General features: G+C 49.6%; 1 protein-coding gene across 5 annotated transcripts in view; it reads right to left on the reverse strand.

Annotated features, from left to right (window-relative positions):
* Positions 1–27029, reverse strand: part of NACC2 (NACC family member 2) — a 62535-nt gene that overhangs the window by 6441 nt on the left and 29065 nt on the right. For 4 of the 5 annotated variants that reach the window (XM_083485179.1, XM_083485182.1, XM_083485181.1 and 1 more), the window contains exons 2-5: positions 6119–7013; positions 3863–4030; positions 2724–2829; positions 1186–1283 (exon numbers count right to left, since the gene is read on the reverse strand). In XM_083485179.1, the coding sequence (XP_083341305.1) occupies positions 1186–1283; positions 2724–2829; positions 3863–4030; positions 6119–6956 (1210 nt within the window). In that variant the 5' untranslated portion in view covers positions 6957–7013. Of the gene's footprint in view, positions 1–1185; positions 1284–2723; positions 2830–3862; positions 4031–6118; positions 7014–8440; positions 9168–27029 lie in introns of those variants that run through there. The other variant, XM_083485180.1, reaches the window with a different exon arrangement.

Raw genomic sequence — 27029 nt, forward strand, 5'->3', positions numbered from 1 at the left:
CCTACCCTGCTTTTCAGGCCTTGATTTCCCAAGTCCAGACCTTGAGAGAGCCTCCAAGTCCTTCAAGAGCTGCACAGAAGGACATAATCCTGTAGTGGTAGAAGTTTCATTTGGCAGAATTTCCCCTTCTTTTCAAAGAAACCCAGGCAGGCTCCTCACCTTCCGAAGCAAAACTGCACACACTCTTTAGAGCATACCCTCTGCTTTGGCTCAGCATGCATCTGGTCTCATTTGTCCTTATCAGATTTATGCTGCTGCATTTTAATTTGCTAGTGGAACTATTTAATTCTTGCAAGTTGCCTTGAGGATACATTTGAAGTGCAAATTTCTGCCTCCCAGCACCGCCCTCCCAAGTGACTTTCCAATTGGCCCCTTCTGGCTCATGACCTCTCAGCAGTCTTTTTTCAGCCAACATGGCTTGGCCTGGCTCCGCCAGTGTCCAAATTCCCTGACACCCCTCTCTGCCTGCCCTTTCAACCAGGGACAACATTCTAAGGAGGGTCCCCTGTTTGGGGCTTCTTTCCACATTGCTGTCATGAGACAATGAGCATTTCATGAAACAGGAGAAGCTCAACCAATTGGGGCTGCCACAAAATAGCTTAGTAGAGAGAAAATCTGCTGTGGCCACAGACTCAAAGATCTTCCCTCTCAAAGATCTTCCCATGACTCAAAGATCTTCCCTCTCATGCCCTGACTTAAAAACAAACTTTGTCAGCACACACAAACGGCAGTAAACATTCCCCCCCCCCCTTCTCCCCCAACCTTATACTGTCTACAACATTACTGTCTCATATTGAATAGAACTGCCCTGTAGAAAGGACTTTATGATCTGAAAACAGAGATAATGTATGTACCTTTGTAACCCAATAAAATCTTTAATAAAAAACAGTTTTTCAAAAAGGCAGTAAACAGGGTTCTGACGCCAAAATACAGGATTTTAAAGCTTTGGTGTCTTTTTAGAAGGAGCATTTGAATCCAGACCCCTTAGAATAATAGAGTAGCTCAGTCGGTAGAGCAAGAATCTCTTAATTATAATTGTAGATTACAGTATTGTAGAGGACCCATAGGTCTTCTAGTCCAACCTCCTGCAAGGCAGGAGTCACAACTAAAGGAAGATGTAAAATAAACCGAATAGCTCTCCATCTACCCTCAGAGGCTCCTTCTCCTCTTCCTCTCCACACTTACGTTTCACAGCATTAAGGACCCGGCTGTCCAGTGGCTTCCTGCTGGGATCACTTGTGGAAGACCGGATCCCAGTTCCGCAGCTGTTGGCCAGTGTGTTCCTGTCCCGGGAAGGAGTGGGAAGGAGAATCTCAAGAGCACATTCAAAGAAAACTCACAGCTGGGATCCAAAACATGGGAAAGAGCCCATTTCAGGCAGCAGACCTTGAAGGAGCTTCCATGGAGGAATGGGGGGGGGGAGAAGGGAGGGAGAAGCAGAAGCCCAAAGAGGTACACCCCCCCAAGAAAAAACCTCATACAGGAGATAATACAAACCAATCAGTTGTGGCTTGTTGAGGCTCACTCTGCAAATCAGCAGAAATTAAGGAATCTTCACCATGGCCAAAGAACAATTTTTTTAAAAAGGTATTTCATAGTATTATAAATACTGAACACAATTCCAAATTACTTACACTGGATAAACCTCCCAAAGTTTCAGCTTTTTTGGGGGGGGGCACAACGGAGACGTCAACCTACATGTCCGTTTCTTTGACTAACCAAATCTACAGACCTACAGAGACATGCAGTTTCAAGAACTTCTGGAAGCCATTTCTTTGTAGATGGTGCAAATACTAGTTGCTAAGAAGAGGCAAGAGAATTTTCACTTGCCAGTAGACTCGTCAGCCCATTTAAAGGAATTATTAAACATACATATTTATGCTCACACCACTTATTTGAAGAATTGTCTTCATCTCATTCTGCGATTCTAGGATAAGGGACAAAATCTGTTACCATGTGTATTTCCAAATGTATTGACATGCAGTGTCCAATTTAGGCTCTGTGATGTCTTATTACACCTACGAGCATTTGTGTACACTGCACCTCCTTCAAAGAGCAGCAAAATGAAAGTGGTCTGTCTGCCCTCGACCTGCGGATCCATATGCTGATGGTCCCAGATCTCCCCAGTCCCAGATCTCTCTGCTCCCAGCGGTGGCTAAACCTTTCTCTGCCTGAGGGCTGTTTTTCTCCTCTAGCCAACCCCCTGAAGGTTTCATGCCAGCGCTGAGTACAGCCACCTCAGACTCTTATATGTGCAAATGCACAGGATCCACACACACACACAAATTCCACCCAGCATGGTTGTTAATCTTAATCTGGTTTCCCTTTGTGTTGCAGTGTAGTGTTCCCAGGGCAGGGTTTAGCCATTTCTGCTAATTGGTAAAAACAGACATGAAGGGCTCTAACCAGAGTAGGCCTGCTGAAATGAACAAACTTAAGCTAGTCATGTCTGCTAACTTCAGTGGGTCTACTTTGAACAGGACTAGCACTGGACACAATCCCACGTCCTCATATTTATGTTTTCTACTAGGAAACATGTGGCCTCCATTGGCAGACAAATTAAAAACACTTTTAATTCCCATTAAGCAAAATGCAATGGGTAATTTCCCTCCCTTCCATCACTTAAAGCTCCTGCTCCCTCCAAACTTGGTTCCCTGGCAGCAGCTCAGAAGCTGGCTGGATCAAGAGGACCTAGGAGGACGGGCTCTTCCTTTGTGTCCTACCTGTCAAAGAACGTGGCCAGCAGGCGCCGCAGGAGAACTTTGTGCTTCACACCTGCACACAGGTGGCAGTTCATCAGCTGCCCCCGAGTGATGTAAACACCGGAGCCTGGGTGGAGAGAGAGAGAATAATAAAATTGTAGAGTTGAAAGGGACCCCAAGGGTCATCATGTCCAATTTCCAGCAATGCAGGAGAGAGCAAGTAAGAGGTCCAGAAGTCACATCCCCAGCTCTGTTCTGTAAGTTGTACAACAGGACACAAACATGCAAGCAGTTAATATTGACTCAGATCATCTTGAAGCAGCAAAGACTTTTGACATATCCCAGAGAAGTGACCTGGGCAGCAGGAAAAGGGGTTGTCTGTGACCTGAGTGTGGCAACCCAAGGGAGGGTCCTGAGATCCCTCAGGATCACTACCCCCAGCAAAAGTTCCAGCCTTTTCACTCTTTACTGGAATGGCCAGCAGTAAAGGCACATTCTCTTCCTGCCAGGTGAGGGCGCCCTGGCCCTGCCCACCTCTACTCCCTGCTCTCTCAGGGAGGCAACCTTTCTTCTCCCCCCACTGAAGGCCTGACAAGGGGGAAATGCTCTGGATTAGCTCTTTGGGGTCTCTTATCAAAAACTCCCTTCACAAAAACCTAAATACTGAGAAGTTGCTCAGGGAAGGTGGACACCAAGGTGGCTAGTCCATTTCATAAACAAAGCTTAGAAAAATGTAAAACCACATCACAGCTTTCAAAGATACAATGCAAAGTAAATGAAATAAGAATCCAAGGAAGTTATATTTGTTCTCAGAAGTAAGGAGGAGCAAAATGAAGAGAGTGAGAGACAAGAAAGGTGAAGGGGGGACTCTACTTAAATAGGTATCACATTTACAATATTACTATAAATTACAAAGTAATTTTATAAACAAAATAAATTTAGGTCAGATTAATTTTATAAGCAAAATTTTCTACATTTTGGTTCACTGCAATTTATCTTTTCTATTTTTTTTTAAATTAAAAAAAACCCACCAAATCATGCAGAAATTAAAAGATCCCTTGTTAATGAAACAAAGAATTGCAAGAGTTCTACAATTTTTAAGCCATGTTACTGCAACAAGTCCATAAGCATAAAGGAAAACCTGCCCCTGTGGTCCTTACCTGCCACGAGTTCAAGTTTTTCTCCAGGATCTCCTTCTGAGTAGAGTTTTGGGTGGCAGCGATACCCAATCTGGCTGATAAGGCTGGCAGGGAGGGCAACCAAGTCCCGCCTGATGAGGACACAAGAGCGGCTCTCCAGGGGCACTGGCTCCGGCTTCTCTTGAGGCCCTTGGGGAGAAGGAGGGAGGTTCAGGATTGTAAGGGAAAACCCCGGGGTATCCCGAATGGCTGACGCTGCAGGAACCCCACTTTCTCTTGGGCCAAGAAGCCAAGTAGAAGCAGCCACTGCAAATGACCCCTGCTCTGCAGAGGCAGCAGCGGGAAATGTGAATAGATCCTGACAAGAGGGTTGGGAAAGTAGACCTAATGGTTACAGCCAGGCCACACTGGTTATGTTCTACCTCCACTCTCGAAGGCAGAATTTATTGTTCATTTATAAGTAAAAATATTTATAAAGCCATTTCCTAAGGGATTGATAGGGTGGTGCATGGCACGCAACGGAACACAAAACACTAGCAAAACTTTATGTAAACCGCTTTGAGGATTTTTCTGACAATCAAGCAGTATATAAAAGTTACGAAATAAACAAATAAGTAACACTGCACAAAATAAACTTTAAGATGGCTAGCTGATCAATGTTTTAAAGAAGTGTGTAATATGTAGGCCTCTGAATGCCAGTGTCTGGGAACTGCTAGTGGGGAGAGCTGCTGCTGCTGGCAGCAGGTCTTGCCCACAGGTTCCTTCCTGCTGAGCTACCTGTTGGGGGGCTGGACTAGGTGCTCCAGGTGGGCTGTTGTTTCCCTGGCATACAACTCACATCAAGGAATCACTGTGTCTGAGTGAACCAGACTAGCTTCACTCTCTCAGGGTTTTAAGTTTTGAGTGAGCTTTGAAAGATGGATTTCAGTTTCTCCCAGAGAAAGGAGGTCCTCCTTTGGACAAGATGACCCTGGAGAGTCACCTGCTCCTCAGCACCAAAACTATCTATACAGACAGGGAAAGTTTTAGCCTGGTGGTCAAATCAGCACACTGACATTTTGGATACTCCCAGCTTTTTCAAACACCTGCAAAGTGAGGTCCCCCTACCCCCGAGCTAACATACTTTGGGCACATGAGATGCTGCCAGCCAAGCACCCTGTCAGCCCCCCACAAAATTTAGCTGATCAATGGACATAGAACCTAGCTGGGCTCTGGCTATAAAATCCTGCTGGCTTGGCTAGAAATGTGTCTCTCCAGTGGGTCGGCGGGGGGCATCCAGGCTGGCCATAAAGTGTCTCTTGCCCTACCAGCTCTTTCATTACCCCAAGAGTACCACACTGACCCATAGTGGCCTGGACTGAAGAGTCACACTGTCACCCCTTCTTTGGTTTTAGAGCACAGAACCTCAACACAGCTCCAAAGCCAGCACCTCATTCCCAATCCTGCCTGAAGGCATCTTGCCTCTTTCTCCTGGGAAGGAGAGGAGACATCTGCCTGGGCTGGGCTTCCAGGCTCCTTAAGCTACAGAAAATGGACCAAGAGAAAGAGCTCAACAATCTTGCTATGCTCAATATGCAACCCTTAAAATCTGTCGGCATCAAGGAAACTGATCCACAGAGTAATGCTGCATTGCCAGTTTTATTAAATGAGGAGGAAACTCTGAACATGCAGACACCCCCCCCAAAAAAATAAGGAAACAGACGCCATCAATAAGCTTGCAGAAATTAAGAGCTTATTACTTTCCCCAAGGAACCAAAGGGACAACAATGGCACCTTCGGCAGATTCACATGTAAAGATCCAGTCCCTCCCGCCAAAAACATCTTATTGAAAAATGAACTACTCCTTACTACGAAATCCCTTCCTTTTCAGCAAATTCACAGAGCCTGGAGATCTATATCTGGCAGGGGGGAAGGAAAGAAGAGACCTCACCCCAAAATGGAAATAAGCTGCAATCAGCACTGTTCCCATTCAAGTTTTCAAGTCTTAAATCAGTGCGAAGCTTCCTTATTCCAAATGAGGACATCAGTCTGCCCAGCTCGGTATTACCAACACTGACTGGCAGTGATGGCTGTGCAGGGTTTCCAGCAGGGGATTTACTACCAGCTTTATCTGGAGATGCCAACTGGGGATCAAAACAACTGCTTGCAAATCAGACACTCCACCTACTGAACTACTTTTCTAAAATGCAGGGAAATGAACACCTGCCTGACTGCAGATGCCTCTCATTTTACGGTCCCATGAGACTGAAAGTGGCGGAGGGTAAAGGGGGCTTTTACCTGCATAGCCGCCTGTGGACTTGATGTGCATCTGCCCGTACTGCTCCTCTGCCATGGTGTCATAGGCTTCATCGTCGTCCTCATCTTCTTCGTTGTGGTAGGAGGTGGGGCTGTCAGTGGTGGGGAGGCTGTTGGCCCCAGGGCTCGTCCGCTCCCCCTGGCAGTACTGAGCCAGTGGGATGCTGGGGAGGAGGGTGGCAAGGCTGGGCACCCCGTAGTAGGAGACGCGCGACAATTTGAGCGGGGCGCTGGCAGAGGAGCTGCCCCCGGCCGCCTCCCGCAGGCTGCACTCCAAGGACCGCTTCGCAGGCTCCAAGGTCTCATGCTTGACGCGGGTGAGCAGTGGAAGGGGCACAGAAGGCGACACGGCATAGGGTAGGGAGGGCGGCTGCAGGGGGTGGCAGGGGCTCTGGGGCCCCGAGCAGGGCTCCTCCGTCATGGCCGTCTGGGAGTCGCAGTGAGGGGAGCTCACTTTGAACATCAGGTCTGTCCCCTTCTCCACGATGTGCTGGATCTGGAGGAAGCCTGCTGTGTACATCACCACCAGCTGCTCGCTGGCAGCCATGGTCAGCTTGCCGGTGTAGCAGAAGGAGAGGATCTGCTGGAAGCAGGCGGGCGGCACGGAGCCCGGTAGCTCGAAGGCGCTCTTGCTGTTGCCACTGAAGAGGTCTCGGAAGTAGAGGCTGCTGGCTGCCAAGACAGCCCGGTGAGCCTTGAAGGCCTGGCCCTTGACCAGGATGGAGACATCGCAGTAGAGACCCAGGAGGCGCTGCTCATTCAGGGAGCCCAGGACGGTGCTCCCAAAGTTGGGGATTTCTATGTGCAGCATCTGCGACATGGCTCAGCAGCTGCCTCCTCACGCGCTCAAGGCCAGGGCTTCTGAGAGAGGGCACATCTGTAGGCGGGGCAGGGGAGTTGGTGGGAGGAGAGGAAACAGGCACGTGAAAAAGAGAAAGGAAGAGAGAGGATATCTGGCAGAAACACAAGAATCAGGAAGTACCAGGGAGAGGGATTCTGCCAGTGTTTGGAAAATCCCCCTCCTGTGAAGAGCATTCCTAACAAGGGGAGGAAGAAACTCAATATAACAGAGTTCAAAAAAACTACACCCCACCCACAAAGCCCTCCGTGTACCACCAGTCCAGGGCAAGAAAAACACAGGCAAAGATGGCTACCCATTCCAGCTGGGGTGGGGGTGGGCGTTGAGAACTGCCTCCATTGACTCCACCAACCTGAATCCAGGCTGATGCTGCTGAAAGATTTTTCCCTTTTTCGGGGGTGGGGGTACACACACCACAAAAGGTATGATCCCCCAAACAAGGTATTGGAATGGGATTTCTAACACAGGCACTATTAGGGCAGGCAGTGCGCGCTCCTGAAAAAGCTGACACAGCTGGAAACTTGGGAGAAAGGAGGGGGGAGAGAGAGATGGGTGGACGCTTCAGAAATGCAGCAACTTCTGCGCATAATTATTCCAAGTTTCCCTGCACATTGGAGCTGCTGAGGAGCCAAGGAAGGGCCGGGCAGCTGTCCGTCCCCTCCGCCCCCACCATCATTCAAAGTGCGGGATGCAGGGAATGGAGAGGGGCTGGGGGCTGCCTTCTACTGCAGCAGCCCAGGATACGGACAGGCTCCCCAGTTCCTGGAACTCTTCTCAACTGTTGGACTCCCAAAGGCATTCCTCCATGGCACCCCCTTTCTATATTTCGGGGGGAGGGGAGATGTTGACCTCCATGCAAAGGAGACACCTGCCTGGGCTCTCGCCTTTGCATCAAGAATGCAGCAAAGCCCATGGATCTATTTTAGGATCCTCCGGGAACCGTCATGTCATAGCAGTGATGCCTCCTCTTTCCCCCACCCACATGCACCAAAACACAGGCAGCATGCGGAGAAACGCCAACAAATTCTCTTAAACCAGCAAAATCTATGCCTCTCTTTAGCTGGTTGAGGGCAGGGAGAGAGAAACTCCTCATGACTTCAATGGCGCCTCCCTTCATCTCCTTGGCACACAGGAACAATTAAGACCTCCCCCCCAAAACACACACACAGTCCACCCCCTCCACACAGGAGGTCCCGATTCTGAGTTGCTTCAACAGCACCTAGTTGAACTAGACTCCAAAAGATCTCTCCGCCCTGCAAACTGACTGCTCCTAAAAAAGTGACCACACAATGGGTTGCTCTGTTCTCTCTCACACACACTCACTCACACACACACTACCTCCAATCACCCCTGCAAAGCTGCCAGCTAGGATAGCCCCATTCTGCAGCTGCATCACATTGCCCAAGCATTCAGCGCAGGGATGTGCCCCCCTCATGTGAACATACCTTGAGTGGTGTGAAATCCACAGCACCTGCTTCTGGAAGGGTCTCCTCAACCCCCCTCTTCAGCACCCAACTCTCCAGTGCAGCAGCAAAGGCTGCTTGGAAGGGGGGGGCACAATGAGGAGGTGCCCCCTCCTGCCTCAGTCCTTCCCGCCTCAGCCCCTCCTGCCTGTCCTCCTTGCTTCTGCTGTGAGGAGTTTTAGCTTCAGACTAAGTCAAACCTCCTCAGCAGGAGCAGCAGGAGCAGCGCAAAGCAGCATCTCAATGAACAGGGCCGGATATGCAGCTTAACATTCAGGCCATTCTCTGCAATGAATAGAGCCCTTTGACGAGAGACCTGAAGCAAAGGCCAGTTTCAAACTGAAGCTCGGAAGAAAAGGAGGAGAGAGAGAGAGAGAGAGAGAGAGAGAGAGAGAGAGAGAGAGAGAGAGAAAGGGAGGAGAAGGGGGGGGGGGAGAAGGATCAGTGCCAGAGGAATGCTCAGGGTGTTGGTACAAGACAGACTTTTGATGAGTCACTGCAATGCAAACAAAGATGGCAGAAATACTGTATGGGGCGCTGATGAAATGCTTAGTGGTGCCACAGCAACTGAGACAGGGCTCAGGATTTATGGCACAGTTTTGCATATGAATTAAGCTGCAAACCGCCTCCTCTCCCATCCAGCACATCCAGAGTGTCAAAGCATTTAAAGTATTCCAAACAGTCTGCAGAGCTGGCGCAGCGGAGGCTCTCCATTAACTCCTCAGAGTGAGAAGGAACAAAGGACAGGAGGAACCAGGGCAAAGGAAAATACCCCCCACCCACCTTTTACTATCCTCCTTCTGCCTGATAAGGTCAATGGCCAGGGTGCCACAAAAGGAGGGGGTGTAGACACACATGGGGGGGGGGTTACACACACACACACCCTTCACAAAACAGGCCTGCCCTGGAGCCTGCCTCAAAACCCTGAGCCTGACCCAGGGGCAATACCAGTGCTGGAGCTGGCTCTGAGCCCACCTTGCAGCATGGTCCCCACCCCATGCCCCTGTGTCATTTTCACTATGTGGTCTGGAATCTGCTTGCAATCCCCCAGCAGCTGCTGGAGGAAGCCTGGTCTATTACCACTGGAATCTCCTTGGGACAGAGACCTGTTTTCCTTCTACAGTGCAAGTTATTAAGACTAAGTGTTTCAGGTCACAGAGCCAGTTGCCTTCCACTTTCTACCCCCACTCCACACGCCACACTCCTCTCTCTGCGCCATTACTCAGACCTGAGCCCCTTCTTACAAGACACTCCCAACCAGAAAGACACATTCTCTGAAAGACTGCAAGTCCTCCGCTGCAGAACTAGAAGGTTTAGGTAGAAAAGAAACTCCAGGGAGGGGAGGGGGAAGCATCCTATCATATCCCCCCCTCAAAGCCTCTCACAACACTTTTATTTTCCAGTGAAACAATTGGAAATTGGGGAGGGGGGCCCTCTGGGAGTGTGCATTAAGGTTTCTCTTGGCCTCACTAGTCCAGCTGCCACTGATGTTCTCTCCCCCCCCCCACACACACATTTGCGGCAACCTGACCTGACCCTAGAGATCACTTTGGCTAGCAAGGGGCTAAAAGGGAACCTCCTGGGCTGGCTGGCTGAACTTGCAATGATGCATAACCTCCCAAATACACACACAGCTTCTAATTCCTACAATATAATCTAAATCTGCTGTTTGTTGAAGCTTTTGGGGAAGGGCTGCTTAAAAATTGGTGGGAAGTATTAGCAAACCCCATTTTTCATTTACTAACACATATAAAAGGATTTATATACTGCCCGCTCAGAAATTATAAGGATCATCTTGAGAGCCTCTAGATCAGTGTTTCCCAATTACGTAGCTAAGCACTGAGGACCCTGTTTTTCAAAAGCCAAGTTATGGGCCCCCTACTTTTGAAAATGTTGTTATCTGTGGTAGTTTTTGTTACGTGAATGGTGCTGTCATACCCTCCAACATGTCCCAGTGCAAAACAAGACACGTGTCTTCCAGGCCGCACTCCTGCATAAGTCACATGACCCATGAAAGGACATGGCACCTAAAAAACACATATTTTGGGGCACTGTAATCTCGCACGCTTTTGGACACCATGCTCTCATGCAAGCACAGGCCCCCAAAATCACACACACTCTTAAGGTGAGCCTCCCCACATAAATACCACTTTTTAAAAATGTAACCCACCTTGCCACAAAGGGTAGGTAACTAATAAAAGAAAAATCAATCAATCATGAATTTGGGACTTGCCTTTTTCAAAGGTCTGTGTTTGCTTATATTACTCAGCAACCACAGAAGCAGGAAATTACTCCTTTTTCCTTTCCTTGAAAGAGAGGGATGCTAGAGTTTCAAAAATGTCCACAAAAAAGGGCCATTTCTCTCTCCAGTTAATTCATCAACTGTTAATTCAGATTTTAGCCTTGTTGCATTACAGATGGTTGCCACACAAGCTGTCTAAATTCTAGTTATCCCTTAAAAAGAGACTTAAAGGCCTCAGAAGGGGAGAGACCTGGAGCCTGATCTGTCTCCTTATCACAAGTGGAGCAATAGGCACCAGACAGATCCAGCCTCAGTGGTCGTAGCACTAGGGAATTTCAGACCTAGAACTTAATGGCCTTGAGATGGGTGGCTCTTGAGATGGCTGCAGTTGAGAATCTCCCAGTTCATGTTGCCCTCTCCCCCAGTTGCCACCCCAAACTTCAGGATGGCTTCTGCACAAAATATTGAGTTGCATCCAACATTAGACAGGCTCAGGGTACACCAAGCAAAATTAATTTCCATTAATTTCTGAGTAAAAACTTGGTTGGATACAACACACAGATTTACCAAACCTAATAAAAAAACCCCAAACACTCTTTGTGTATTGCAGTTTCACATTTTAAACTCACTTAAATTATAGAACTAACATGACTACAGGAATGTGGGGTTTGCTTTAGCTGCCCCGATGCTAAAACACATTTATCATTTTGCTGGAGAGAAGGGTAAAGTATTTTTGAACTAAAAAACAATTCGCAAGTAAAAAAACAGTTCTGTAGCCATGTACATGTCTGGCCAGTTGGCTTCTAACTATATACCTCTGTCAGGCAACTCCTGCAGCCAAGCTGGTGCCAAACATACTTCTCTGCTTTCATTTGCACCACATCAGTAAGGCCAGTAATGTCTTGTCTTCTGAGCAGCCCAGGACCTCCATACACACTGCCCAGGACTATGCCCTGATCACTTTGATGCTGCAAAACGCAGCAAAAACGCAGGAAGCAGAAGTTATGAGTTATAAGCTCAATCTGATTGATGTAAGGCACGAGCACAATGGGTAGCTTTCGTCAGTGGGAGAGATCATCATGTCTCACTTGTCAGCTACTGCCCACCTAAAGCCAGGCAGTCCTTGGTCAAAAAGTGATGGCCTGCCACTGTCCACCTGCTTCAATGGGTGCTTGAAACTCAGAGTATCAATCAAGAAACAGACCAAACTACTATACCAGGTAAAAAATAAAAGAAACAAATCCTCTTGCACCTAGCAAGCTGGTATGTCAAGACCATGGGTCCTCGCTCGTCCACTGAACAAGTTAATGACTCATGGAAGACTGTGATCTGAAAAAAATCAAACACTGACATGCCATTCTACAGGAAACCAGACTCACTTCGAATGGCAGACTCTGAGAGAAGAACTACAGCATTTTCTGGCAAGGAGGTCATCCGAAAGACCCATGTATTCATGGTGTAGGATTCACAGTGGGGAACTCTCTTCTGTCTGCGACCGAACCAGCTGAGGGCTCAGAACACTTGTTTTCCCTCCACCTCTCAACCACCTTCGGTCCAGTTAACATATTGAGTGTCTATGTTCTCACTATGTTCCCTTACATACAAACCAAGGACCAGTTCTACAAGGAACTAGACCAGGATGTCAGGAGGGTCCCAGACTGTGAACACCTATTTCTGCTGGGAGGTTTCAATGCAAGAATAGGGGGTGATCATCACACATGGGACAACTGCATAGGCCTCTTTCAGGGGTCAGCAAACCTTTTCAGCAGGGGGCCAGTCCACTGTCCCTCAGAACTTGTGGGGGGCCGGACTATATATATATATTTTTTTGGGGGGGGTGAACGAATTCCTATGCCCTACAAATAACCCAGAGATGCATTTTAAATAAAAGAACACATTCTACTCACGTAAAAACACGCTGATTCCCAGACCGCCTGCGGGCCAGATTTAGAAGGTGGTTGGGCCAGATCTGGCCCCTGGGCTTTAGTTTGCCTACCCATGGCCTCTTTGGTACTGGCAGCATTAATGAGAACAGACAAAAGCTGCTTGAGCTGTGCTTGTATCAAAGCCTCTGCATCACAAACTTGTTCTTCTCTACCAAGGTAAAACAGCAAATTTCCTGGAAGTATCCAAGGTCAGGCCACTAGCACCAGATGGACTTGATTATCACCAGGTGAACGGCACTGAACTGTGTTTGCGTCACACAAAGTTACCACAGTGCTAACCGCGACACAGATCACTCCCTGGTGGCAAGCAAGATCCATTTCCAGCCAAAGAGGACCCATAGCACAAAGTGCGGTTTTGAATCTACACTGGCAGAAAAATCATACTTGAACTTTGTGAATGCTTCTCTGATTCTGCCGAACAAGTGTTGAAGTAAGGTGGAACCACATCAAAGAGGCAACCTACAACAAAGCTACCGCATTTTTCGCTCTATAGGACGCGCCAGACGATAAGACGCACCTAGTTATGGGGGGAGGAAAACAAGAAGAAGAAAAATTCTGAATCCCAGAAGCCAGAATAGCAAGAGGGATCTGGCTTCTGGGGTAGCCTCTTGCTGTTCTGGCTTCTGGGATAGCCACTGAAGCCTCTCTCCCGGGCAGCAGGATGAAGGCTCCCCCTGCCCGGAAGAGGCTGCGCGCGGGTAAGCTGCCCTCTGTACCTTCCCCCATCTCCCGCAAGAGCCGCGCAAAGCCTCCGCAGGGCAGTGGGGAGCCTTCGTCCCACTGCCCTACAGAGGCTTCGTGGGGGCTATCCAAAAGCCAGAATAGCTAGAGGGAGCGCTGCACAGCGCTTCCTCTCGCTGATCTGGCTTCTAGGACAGCCCGCAAAGCCTCCGGAGGGCAGCAGGGTGCCTTGTTCTGGCTTCTGGGACAGCCCGCAAAGCCTCCAGAGGGCAGTGGGATGAAGGCACCCCGCTGCCCTGCGGAGGCTTTGCGCAGCTAAGCCCAAAGCTAGAACAGCGAGACAGAGCGCTGCACAGCACTCCGTCTCGCTGTTCTGGCTTCTGCGACAGCCCACGAAGCCTCCACAGGGCAGCGGGGTGCTTTCATCCTGCTGCCCTGAGGAGGCTTTCACGCAGCTAAGCCAGAAGCTAGAACAGCGAGAGCGAGCATTGCCCAGCGCTCCCTCTCCCTGTTCTGACTTCGCCGCGCAGCCTGCATTCACTCCATAAGACGCACACACATTTTCCCTTACTTTTTAGGAGGGAAAAAGTGTGTCTTATAGAGCAAAAAATATGGTATATCCTCCTTTGGCAAAAGAGACCAACAGTTCCCAGACTGGTTTGAGGTTGGCATGAAGGACATGGAGCCTGTTATCACTGCAAAGCGCAAGGCTCTTCTGAACTACAAGCGCTGCAAAAAGACACCTGTTACACTGAGAAAGGCAAGGAGTGATGCCCAGCACACTGCCAGATAATGTGCCAATAACTACTGGCTAAAGCTGTGTCACAGCATTCAATTCATTGCTGACACTGGCAACACTCGCAAAATGTATGATGGCATGAAGAAAGCTTTTGGACCAACAGTCAGGAAAACTGCACCACTAAAACTTTTGCCAGGAGAGATCATCAGAGACTGCAGCAACCAGACGAAGTGATGGACAGAGCACTACCAAGAACTGTACTCATGGGAAAACATGGTCTCTGACACAGCAGTCAACAGTATCCTGCCTACCTGCCTTGGAAGAGTGGGATGTCGCTCCCTTCCTTGACAAGCTGAAGAATACCACCAACTCTCAAGCATGTGGCAAAGCCCCAAGACAGGATGGAATCCTAACAGAAGTGCTGAAAGCTGGCTTCAATTCCTCCCCTCATGATGCACTTCCATGGCTTCATCTTGCAGTGTTAGGATCTATGCCACAAGACATGCATGACTCCAGCATTGTGACCCTCTACAAAAACAAAGGTGACCACCATGACTGTAACAACTAACATGGAATCTCCCCACTGAGTACTATGGGGAAAGCCTTCACCTGTGTAGTTCTCAACAGATTACAGTCACTCGCCAGCATGGTTTATCTCAAGTCACAACATGGCTTTAGAGCTCAGAAGTCAACATGATTTTCTCAATGCATCAGCTGCAGGAGAAATGCCAGGAGCAGAGATGCCTCTTGTACATCACCTTCATAGACCTGACAAAGGCCTTTGATCTCATCCGCCAAAACAGGCTCTTCACGCTGTTCATGTGGTGCCCACCAAAGCTTCACAAAATGATCATGTCTCCGCACCAAGACAAAAGTGCAGCGGGTGCTTATCAGAGAGATGTTTGCAGATGAAGCAGCCTTTACAGCACACTCCAAGGAAGCTCTACAGAGGCTATCAACCATCTTGCCCAAGCCTGCAGGGAGGTCGGCCTTACCATCATCCGGACAAAGACCAACATCCTGGGTCAGGACATTGCCAGCACTCCATGCGTCAGCATTGGTGACCAAACGCTTAAGGTTATAGACAATTTTGTGCTTCTGGGCTCCACCATAACCAGCAACCTCTCTACTGATGCTCAGCTGGACAAGTGTATTAGCAAGGCAGCTCTGCCAATGGCTCACCTCTCCAAAAGTATATCGTAGAATGTGATACTAATGACCAATACCTAGAAGAAGGTCTACCAGGCTTGCATCTAGGGCATGCTGCTTTAGGGAAGTGAGTGGAGGGCAACTAACAGCTGTCAGGAGTGATGCTTCAAAGCCTTCCACATGTACTGTGTCAGGAAGATTTTGGGCATCACATGGCAGGACAGAGTCTCAAACAAAGATATGCTCTCCCAAACCCACATTCCCAGCATGTTCACACTCCTGTATCAGTGATGTCTACACTGGCTTGGCCATGTCCACAGAATGGAAGATGGAAGGATCCCCGAGGACACGCTCTACAGGGAGCTGGCTACAGGGACCAGGCCTGTTGACAGACCAACTATGTGTTACATAGATGTCTGCAAACAAGACATGATGGCTGGCAACATCAACCCTGCTGTGTGATAATCCCTTGCAAATGACCACAGTGCCTGTAGACAGGTCGTGTATCCATAGCAGTGACCAGAGGAGGAATGATTGCTGGGAGGAGGGCAAAGAGAAGAAACGCCATGATACATCTCTAACAGTGATCACTAACACCTTCATCTGCCCTAGCTACAATAACACATGTCTCTCCTGCATCCGTCTCTACAGCCACAGCAGACACTGTAACTCTCCAATGGTTTGACTTTAACCCAAAGGTGCATTCCTCCACTGTCTCCTGAGACAGAGAGATTTTAACAAAGACAGACAGACAGACAGACGTACAGTGGAACCTCTACTCATGTACGGAATCCATTCCAGAGGTCCATTCGTGAGTCGATCCGGGTCGCTGGTAGAAGCGCCATTCTGTGTACGCGCAATCGGCGGCAGCGCAGTTCTGTGCGCATGCACGAATCGTGGCAAACCCAGTATTTACTTCTGGGTTTGCTATGGTCGCGAGTCGAACTATTTGCAAGTAGGGGCGGTGGTAAGTTGAGGTTCTACTGTAGTATGAACTGAAGGATGCTGTGGTGATTGCAGCTCAGGGACTTTTAAACTTCAAGGAGCAGCAGGGGCAGCCTACCACATTGCGTGTATGGCCTACCTTCAGTTTTCAGGAATGAGGGGAAATCCACAGAGCCCCCCAGGTGCCACCTGTGTGCAAAAAGCAATTCCCCCCCCAGACTATCTTTCAGCACTTTTGAGCTGAAAGGGGGAAAGCTGCCCAAACCTTTTAAAATCCCCACACTGCTGGCTGTGAAGATGCACCACTTAGCACAATTCAAGATCCAGACCTGTGAGCCTGGCTTCCAACCACCTCCTGGGGAAACTATTGTGGCTGCACCTTAAAGGTGCATAAGACTCTCTGGATGGGCTCCTATGCACTGCAATCCTGCACTCTGTTAAGAAGCTCTAGTTCTATTGAAATCAATGAGGTTTGCAGGCACTGAAGGACTGCTCTCCAAAATGCTGACAAGTGGCCACTTTTCATCCACGGCAAGGAGCCACAGTTGAGTGGCATAGCAGCAGCTCTGCAGGCAGAAGACCTCGGGTTCAATCCCCCAAGGCAGACACCTCCAGTTAAAAGGAACAGAGGGAGGAGTTGCTGGGTGAGACCCTGAACAGTTACTGACAGCCAGAGTAGACAACACTGGCTCCAACAGAGGACACGATTATCAAAGGCTACTAGCTATTGTTCAAAGCGTCAAATGGACAATTTTATTGTTATTTATTAATTAAATTTGTATACAGTGGTACCTCCGGTTAAGTACTTAATTCGTTCCGGAGGTCAGTTCTTAACCTGAAACTGTTCTTAACCTGAAGCACCACTTTAGCTAATGGGGCCTCCTGCTGCTGCCGTGCCACCGGAGCACAATTTCTGTTCTCATCCTGAAGCAAAGTTCTTAACCCAAGGTACTATTTCTGGGTTAGCGGAGTCTGTAACCTGAAGCGTATGTAACCTTAAGCGTATGTAACCTGAAGCGTATGTAACCCAAGGTACCACTGTACTGCCCTTCATCTGAAGATCACAGGGTGGTTCAGCTAGGGTGCTTTGCACACAGGTCCTGCTTGTGGGTTTCCCACTAGTCATCTGGCTTCCCTCTGTGAGAACAGAATGCCTCTGGGCAGGTCCAGCTGCAGGGCACTTATGACTCTATAGAGCAGTGTTTCCCAACCGGTGTTCCGCGGCACACTAGTGTGCCGCGAGACGTTGCCTGGTGTGCCGTGGGAGGGAGGCGGGCGAGTCGGGCGGCGAGAGGCGGGGCGGCGGCGGCGAGGAGAGGCCGCCCAGCGCGGGGCTCTCGCTGTCTGCCTGCCTGCGTGGCGCTGACGTCACGGGGCTGTAACGTGCCCTACATAGGCACACGCGGGGCGGCGAGCGAGCTCCCTCCCACATCCCATCGCCGGCTCTGCACCAGGCGGTAGAGCTCGGCGAAGTCGCCGCGCTGGAAGGCCAGCAGCGCGCGCACCTTGCCCAGGCTCTCGCCCGCCTGCGCCTCCAGGCACGGCGCCTCGGCGTCGGGCGGCAGCGAGCCCAGGAAGCGGCCCAGCCGGCCGGGGTCGCCCGCCTGCAGCAGCGCCTCGCACACGCACGAGACCTGCTCCGCCGAGAAGCGCGGCGAGCGCGGAGGATCGGGCGCGGCGGAGGCCAGCCCTGCACTTGGAGAGGACGCAGCAGCCGTCGCCAAACCCGATCCTCCTGCTCCTGCTCCGCCGCCGTCCTCTGGCTCTCGGCCGGGAGGAGCCTGCGGCGACGGGGCAGGCGCCGAAGTTGGCGCGCCTCCTCGGCAGCGCCTTCGTCCTCCTCCTCCTGCCTCTGCTCTCCTCCGGCGGCGGGGGCGCGCCGCCCTCCCCGGCCGGGGGGCTCGGCGGGGCCCGCGGGGAAGGAGGCCATGTTCGCGGCGCGCGGGATCGTGGCCCCCCTCGCCCGCCTCTGGCCCGCTCCCCTCCCCCTGCGCGCTGCCCTAGCCGTGCGGGTCTCCTCCCCCTGCGCCGCCGTCCCCTTTCCACATCCTAGGAGCCGCGGTCCGCCTACCGCCCCCGGGCTGCGGCGCGGCTCCCAGCCCGGGCTGGCCTCCGCCTCCTGGGACGTGCACCCACCCCCGCGGCCCCCCAAACTTCGGAGCAACTGAATGCTTTCCCATGTAGAACAGTCCCTGCAAATAAAAACCTAGCATATTTGGAAGAGGAATGCTAGCCTAACCATTACCTTCTATGCTGTTACTATTTTTTTATTTTTATTTTTACATAAGTAAAAAGTGACCTTTCCCCATCTGGCATGGGGGTGTGCCTCGAGATTTTTTTCATGAAACAAGTGTGCCTTTGCCCAAAAAAGGTTGGGAAACACTGCTATAGAGCACTCTATAGTCTCTCCCCCCCCCCTGCCCATCAGCCCCAGAAAGGTTGGGGAAAGATGTTATCAAGGCAAAACATTAGAGGAAGAAGCCAGATAGCTCAGTGACAGAGCACCTGCTTTGTATGCAGAAGGTCCCAGGTTGAAGCCCTACTGGCAGCATCTCCAGGTAAGGGCTGGGACTGCCTCCTGCCTGAAACCCTGGAGAGCCACTGGTTCCTGTCAGTGAAACGACACTGTGCTACAGGGACTAACATTCCAACCTGGTATAAGGTGGCTTCCTAAGTAACCTGCCAGCAACAGAGCAAGTTGCGCAAACATACAACAGCTTCTTCTCAAAGACCAGCACACTGATTACAGCTTCCACAAAGAGGGAAGCAACCAAAGGCAGTGTTGCCTTCTAACCACCTTTCCCAACTAATATGCCTCCCAAACCACAGCCATTTTCTGGAGGGTGTCAAAAACAACCCCAAAGCAATGTTACCTTTACAGAGAATGCTGACCAAGATACTGAGGCCAAGGAGGGGAGCTGTAGTTGGGGTGGGGTTCCCCCCACCTTCATAGTACGGAAGCATTCAGAAGAAGGGATGGGGTGGTCACAGTGCTGATAGTGCCTGGGCAAGCCTTGGCATTTCAAGATTTCGGGTAAAGATGAAAAGAATGGGAAGTGGCATGCCATACCGAAGGGACCCAGTTCAAAAAGAGGAACCCTGAAGAAGGAAGAGGAGGCTGGATGCCCAAAGTCTACAGGCAACCACCATAAGGAAAAGAGCAGCAGATGCAGAGCAGAGCCAGCGAGGCAGCATTTGCTGAGAAGCCCCAGGCTAGCCGGCTGGCCTCAAACCTCCTCCCCAATGCACCAGGACAGCAAAGCAGAAGAGGAATATACCGTATTTTCCGCACCATAGGGTACACCGGACCATAGGGCGCACCCAGTTTTTAGGGGGGGAAAATCAAGAGGGGAAAAAATCCCCCCCAGCCCCAAAGAGCAGCGTACAGGCTGCACACAACCTCTCCCTGCCAAAGGGGTTGCGTGCAGCTATGGAACAAGCCAAGGCAACGAGCGGGATGGATCCCGTTCGCTGTTTTGGCTTCCCCTTTAGCCCTGTGCAGCCTCTCCTTGCCGGGAGAAGCAGGGCTAAAGAATCCATAGCCCCGTCCTGGGCATAGTCGGCCAATCGGTGTTAAAGAAGGACAGAATTTTCTTTATGTATGCTACAACAGCAGCAAGAATACTCATCGCAAAGTATTGGAAGACACAAGATCTACCCACTTTGGAAGAATGGCAGATGAAAGTGATGGACTACATGGAATTGGCGGAAATGACTGGCAGAATCCAAGACCAGGGAGAAGAGTCGGTGGAAGAAGATTGGAAGAAATTTAAAGATTATTTACAGAAATATTGTAAAATTAATGAATGTTAGAATGATGTTTGATTGAAGTTAAGTGGTTTCTAGCTGTAATGATATAAAAGAATATGGAAAATTGGATTTCTAAATAGGTAAAAATTTAATGTTACAATATATTAAGATTAAAGATCAGGATAATAAGGAGGGAAAGAAATTGCTGAATTAATTAATTGAATTGGAACACAAAAAAGGGAGGTATGAGGAGGTCAGGGAAACAAGGATATGAATGTAAGATATGGAAAGATTGATTTATTATTATTATTATTATTTTCCTTTTTTCTGTAAGTGTACTTACTTTTTTATTCTGTATTTTTCTTGTATTTTTATTTTTGTCTTTTACCTTTGTATTTTTTGTTTTTATGTAATTCCTCTTTCTGAAACTTTAATAAATATTTCATTTAAAAAAAAGAAAAGAATCCATAGCCCCGTGCAGCGTCTCCTTGCGGAAGGGTTGCGCACAGCTATGGAAGAAGGCAAGGCAGTGAGCGGGATGGATCCTGCTTGCTGTTTTGCCTTCCCCTTTAGCCCCGTGCAGCCTCTCCTTGCCGGGAGACGCTGCGCAGGGCTAAAGAAGCCATAGCCCCGTGCAGCCTCTCCCTGCCGGTGGGGTTGCGCGAGGCTATGGCACAAGCCTGCATTCGCTCCATAGGAGGCACACACATTTCCTCTCAATTTTTGGAGGGGGAAAACTGTGTCCAATAGAGCGAAAAATACGGTACCTCTTTGCATTCACACCCTCTCTCTCCTCTAGCAGGCGGTTTCTTGCTTCAGCTCATTGCCTAGTATGGTGGGATGGGATGTCCAGCCCTGAACTTTGCGTGGTTGTTTTTTTTCTCTCCCTTCAGCAAGTTACTCTGTGAGTCAGCAGAAACAGACATGAGAGCACCAGGAATGCTGCCTAGTTCTGATGCAATGGGGATGGGTGGATGGGTTCCCCCCCTTTTTTAAAGGCAGGGGAAAGGGAAAAGGAAGAAGGCAGCTCACTCCTCCATCTGGCTGGCTGGCTGGGACCCACTTTTGTGGGGTCTGCAGAGGCGCTTCTCCCTCCTTCCCTCCCATGACACTGGACAGGAACCTGAGCATAGTGTCCCCCATCTGGATTAGCAGCCAAAGGCTACAAGGCAGCCTTAGGCCAGATTCAGATGGGATTCCCCCAGCCTCCCCCTTCTGACCTTCGCAGCACCACCCCCTTCAAAATTTGGGGAGGGGGGGATAATTGGATGCCCCCCCCAGCCTCTGGACTCCCTCAGCAGCTGCTGGGCCTGCATGCAGCTGTCCCATGCAGTGAGCCACAGAATTGCAACAAGCCACACACTCTGCCCCCCACCCAATCTGGCCACTGGACCTTCATGGGCAGGAAGGGGTTGAAAAGGCTGCTGCTTCAGCTGGACCTTGCTTGAGCCACAAGGTCTTCCTCAGCCCACCCTGGTGTGTTCCTGTATCCTTGGTTGCTCTTTGGTCCTACTGCAGCTGCTGCTCTCAGTTTGCTGCCCATGACCTCAACCTTGAAACTCTTTTTCTAGGCTGGGTTTCTGTGAGTCTTGGTTTTTGCAACAAGACATTGCTAGTCCCTATTGAAATATGCAAAAAGATTAATAAATGTGGGCTTCTCATTCCCCAGAGTGTATGGGGTGTTAAGGGAGGAGTAATACCTCTGGTGGGGAACACATCATGCTCCTTTTGGGGTAGTCTGTCCACCTTGGGGTCCCCACCCTGCATTCAGCTCTCACCTGTGGCTCCTAGAAGCTGTCAACATGCAACAGCAGCCACACCCCAGAAAACAGCTTCAACTGGCTAGCTAAACCAGGTGAGAGTAGTCGATGGTTCTCAAAACCTAAGTGAGTTAGGGACGTCACCTGCATGTGAAGACAGGCTCCAGCAGACTGAGAAGAGAGACTAATAGTGGGTCCAATGGTCAAGAAGGCGGTTTCTGCACATGCTGTAGAGGGAAGTGAGGGGCAGATGGAGCTCATCAACCTGTGAAGGAAGCTTGACTAGGAGATGGAAAACTCAGATCCTAAACCTCTGTTGCCTTCTTTGGGAGAAGAAAAGGCTAAGGAGTAAACCCTACATAATTCCAGAGTGGAGTCCCTAAGATACTTGGAAGATGCCTTGAGTGTCTCCTGACAACTCCTGCAGCCAAGCTGATGCCAAACATATTGCTCTGCTTTTCTCTGAACCACATTAGCAAAGCTGAGAGGTGGGTCTTGCCATATGGACAGCCTGGTCCTCCATATACACTGGTTACTCCCCAGCGAAATCACTTCGGTGCTAATGCAATGGTTTAACTTCACCCCTGAAGTAGCACTCTACTGTCTCTGGAGACAGATGGATGCCAACCATAAGCTCACACACACCCCGCCAAAAATAAATAAATCAGTGGTTCTTCAGGTGCTTGGAGATGGAGGCAGCCTGATGACTCCCTTCTTTGTTTGGTTCTGAAACTTCACATCAGCATGAAAAAAGACTCAGGCCTGTATGTTGCTGTAAGAGCTGAAACACATTCCCCATTCATACCTTCCCAATCTGCTAGCTATGAAGCTGAAGAATAAGCGAAACTGTATTCAGATGCTCATCAAAGTCAGGAAAATGATATGCAAATAGTATTTATCACATGCAACTACGATGCTGAGATTGGCATATTTTCCATTTGCATTCATGAGCCATGTCTGTTCTTCACGGAGACTGTGACACTGACACACACACACACACACCCGCAGCCATCAAAGTACTCTGCCTGCTTCTGTGGCCAGCAAGGCCAGACTCTACCCAGGAACAAGCCCTGCCTTCTGGGGGCAGGGGGCACATGTGTGCTGTTGCTCCACAGGGAAGAATCTTGGATTTCCCTTCACAATGCCACCTGGTGGGGGTCTCTAGTGCATGGGTAGGTAAACTAAGGCCCGGGGGCTGGATCCAGCCCAATTGCCTTCTAAATCCGGCCCGCAGATGGTCCGGGAATCAGTATGTATTTACATGAGAAGAATGTGACTTTTTATTTGTGGGGCATAAGAATTCGTTCATTCCCCCCCCCCCCAAATATAGTCCAGCCCCCCACAAGGTCTGAGGGACAGTGGACTGGCCCCCTGCTGAAAAGGTTTGCTGACCCCCTGCTCTAGTGCTTCCACATTTTCTAAAGAAAACCTTCATAAATATCTACTTTGTAAATCAATAAATGCAAGTGCCTGGCTCTGCCCCTTATCTGGGGGTGGGAGGAACAGTAGGAGCAGCCCAACAGCAGAAGCATCTTATCAGTGCTCAACATAGGAGTTTGGGACAGGAAAGTGCAGAAGGCCACAAAAAGCATTTTTTGCCACTTCCTCTGCTTGCTTCAGCAAGTACTTATTAGTGGGATGTGATAATCAAATATAGATTTGGACAACACCATAATTTAATGAGCATATAAAAATACAGGTGTTTACATTGGCATGAATTGATCGGAAACGGCCAACTTGAGAGATTTGGGGAGGGGGTGGAGAGCGAAAGAAACTCTGCTGTGTTTCCTTAAAATTCAGCTGGGTCCTCCCCCTGAAGGAAATGGCAAGGTGGGATCCTGCCACTTCCAGTGTGCTGGCTCTGTAGAGTTCATCCTATCCAAAGGCCTCTCCACCATCTCCAGTCCTACAAAGCCTCCTGGAAGGGCAGCGTGGGTGGCGCTGTGGTCTAAACCACTAAGCCTCTTGGGCTTGCCGATCAGAAGGTTGGAGGTTCGAATCCCCACAACGGGGTGAGCTCTTGTTGCTCTGTGCCAGCTCCTGCCAACCTAGCAGTTCAAAAGCACACCAGTGCAAGTAGATAAATAGGTACTGCTACGGCGGGAAGGTAAACGGCATTTCCATGTGCTCTGGTTTCCGTCCCGGTGTTCCGTTGCATCAGAAGCAGTTTAGTCATGCTGGCCACATGACCCAGAAAGCTGACTGTGGACAAATGCCGGCTCCCTCAGCCTGAAAGCAGATGAACACCGCAACCCCATAGTCACCTTTGACTGGACCTAACTGTCCAGGGGTCCTTTACCTTTACTCTTGCCTTTGATTCATCAACTGACTCACAATGGCTATCTGTTAAGGATGTTTTAGCTGAGATTCCTGCATTGCAAGGGGTTGGACTAGATGACCCTTGAGTCCCTTCCAGTCCTACAATCCTGTTATTCTGTGATCTCCCAAGGATTGAACCCATTTCATCTAGGTAGTTTCCAGCCCTCCCTTCCTCTTGCCACAAGGGAAACTCTGGGTGGACAGGGCCTCCTTGAGCCATCAGAGGCAGTGGTTAAGCCCCCCCCCCCCGGCTGCACCCTTCAAAAAGGCAGAGAAAGAGTTTACAAGTTTAATATTCATAGCTTGGTTTATTTGCATAACGTGCCATAAATAGTAGACGATGAGGTGAAATACAAAGTGTTCCACTTGCATTTCTAATTGTGCTTAAAATCAGATGTAATCCTTTCTCTCTTAGAGATTTACAGTTGCTGTATTGCCATTCAGGTCTGGTATTGCAAAAACTGTCTGGGAAACAACAATAAGGTTGGAATCCACCCTGCACCCAGGAGAGGAACTGAGGTTCAGGACAGATGGCAGGAAGGGAGAAGGGCCCCTCCCCAGAGGTTGCTCTGTTCAATGGGTTGGACTAGATGAGTTGGAGTAGGTGAGTTAGACTAGATGACCCTTTGGATCCCTTCCAACCCTACAATTCTATGCTGTCCTTGGGATCCCACGTCCCTGTGCAATTTGGGTCCAGAAGGCAGCTAGCAAGCACAACATTTCAGATAAAATCACATTAAAATAAAAAACTACACAGAAGGCAGCAGGAAAATCAAATGTGTGTTATTTAAAGCTGGGTCCCCACCTACACACTCAATGTGGTACCTGTGGGCAGCCCCACAGCACCCACCCACCTCCCCTGACCTTCCCATTTGTTATTTTACTTTTAAAATTGAGATAGTTTGACTTTCTCTCTGCCTGTGTTCTTTTTCCAGGGGGTTCTAGGCATTGCTGCTACTTCCCCACTCTTTGCTAAAGGCCAAGGGAGAGAACAAGTCACAGATGACAGCCATCCCTGGGGAGGCAAAGGAAGACGCAGCTGATGGTTAAGGAGGACTCAGCAGGCTGGATGAGGGAAGGGAGGGGGCAGAAGTTCCCAGGTTCAGCCCCAAACACCACCTCCAGTTGGGGCTGGGGAAGGTCCTTTTTCTACCTCAAGTCTTAGAGAGCTGCCACTACAGCATGGTAACTCCCAACTCTCACCATGACCCTTAGCCTCTGGCCATGCTAACCAGGGCTGATGGGAGTGACCAAAGGCCTGATTCAGCCACCTCCTCCTCCTGCAACCTCTTTCAGAAATCTCCTCAAGACTTGGACACTCATTGCAATATCTATCCCTCTGCCCCCAAAATCATTAGCCTTCTGGTTAAGCTGGTTAAGACTCTCCCTGGGAGTAATTAGTTCCCTTTCACATGTAAGGATGGTTAAGTATTGTGGGGCTGGCTGGAGGAGACCTCCCCGTGGAGCGTGGAACAGCAGCTGCTCACATTTTTGCCTGCTCACAGAGTTCTGGTTTGAAAAGGGGGACATTTTGCAGGAGACCACCACCTCTGTCCATCACCGGCCCCCACATGGCAGCCACTTCTTCTTTAGGGCATCTACCACCCCCAGCAAGTGAACTCCATCTTCCTCTTTTCCCTCTTATTTCCCTTGGGGGAATGGAGTGATTGCAGGTTCATAAACATCTTCACAACAAAATGTTAATGAAGCTGTGTGAAGATGACAAACTCAGCAAAATAAAGGCAATAGATTGACTTATACAATTATACCATTACTATTCCATCAAATGACTGGGTCCCATTTCAAGGAATGCTTCCTTAAGCAAAAGTGACTAAATATCAAGGCACTTGTTTAATTCCAGAAGGCTGGAGCCACAGCACTAAAAGCCCAGTTTCCAGTGCAAACTAAACATACTCCTCAGGCGTGGCGCCCTCAGCAGGGCCACAACCTAAGGAGCCCAGTGGCCAGGCAGAGGTGTAAGGGACCAGTCCTGATTAAAGCCTTTTAATGTGCTCCCTTAACTGATGTGCATTGATTAAGCCCATTCATACATCCAAAGAAGGAACAGGTGGGGTAGGATGACTGGGCAATGCCTCTCCCCAGCTGGTTTAGAGAAAAATATAACCCCCACCCCTACACACTTTCTTCCGTTAATCCTGCCAGCACCCAGAGAGAAATGAAAGCAAACTGTTCAGAATTCGCCATTTATTGCCTTGCAGTTTTGCACCATTCAGATGTTCTTTGGCTTTGTGCCCGGACCTAATTTTAAACCCATTTACTAGAAATCCCACAAATTAAAGGAAATGTGGATAATGTTGTAAGAATCCTCTGGGCCAAATAAAAGCTAAACGTTGCCTGCCTTCCTGGTGCATCGGAGTAAGACCCTGAACCACAAAAGCCAGATTTCCCCAAAGCTCTTTTGCAACAGTGAGAGGATCTTGTTTTGTTAAAAGTTGTTCTGATTCATGACAGAATTACAAGGAAGGAGGGCAGGCGAGACAAGGCAGCAGCCACCCAGGCTGGGAGAGCCTCTAAGCCATAGGCGGGAAGGAGCAACTAGGAAGAGGCTAAACCAGGGAAGAAAGCAGGTGGAAGAAAGCAAGAGGATGCAGCAGGGGGTGGGGAGAGAGAGGGAGAGGGGCAACACACAAACACTGGACCACCCTCCACCCCCCACAAAAGAAGCTGTAATGCCCATGTTCCATTTTCCTTCCACTGGAAGGGGCACTCAGAACTCACAGCTGGTGAGGGCCAACTCTGCCTCACACCATGGCATAGAGACAAGGACAAGTCTCCAGCCTTGCGCTTGCACCTTAAGCTGTTTCCACCCTTGCACCTCCACCCCAGTGCCACATTTTCTTCATAGAATCATAGAGCTGGAAGAGCCCCCAAGGGTCATCTGGTTTAACCCCCAGCAGCGAAAGAATCATAACGAAAGCATTCCTGACAGGTGGCCATCCAACTTCATATCAGAGCAAAACCTTAAGTTCCCCAATGAGGGAGCTCTGGAGGAGGTTGCTTTGGACAAGGCAAGGTGAGA

Source organism: Podarcis liolepis, assembly GCF_965112155.1.
Source record: "Podarcis liolepis genome assembly, chromosome: Z".
In the NCBI taxonomy this organism is placed as follows: Eukaryota; Metazoa; Chordata; class Lepidosauria; order Squamata; family Lacertidae; genus Podarcis; species Podarcis liolepis.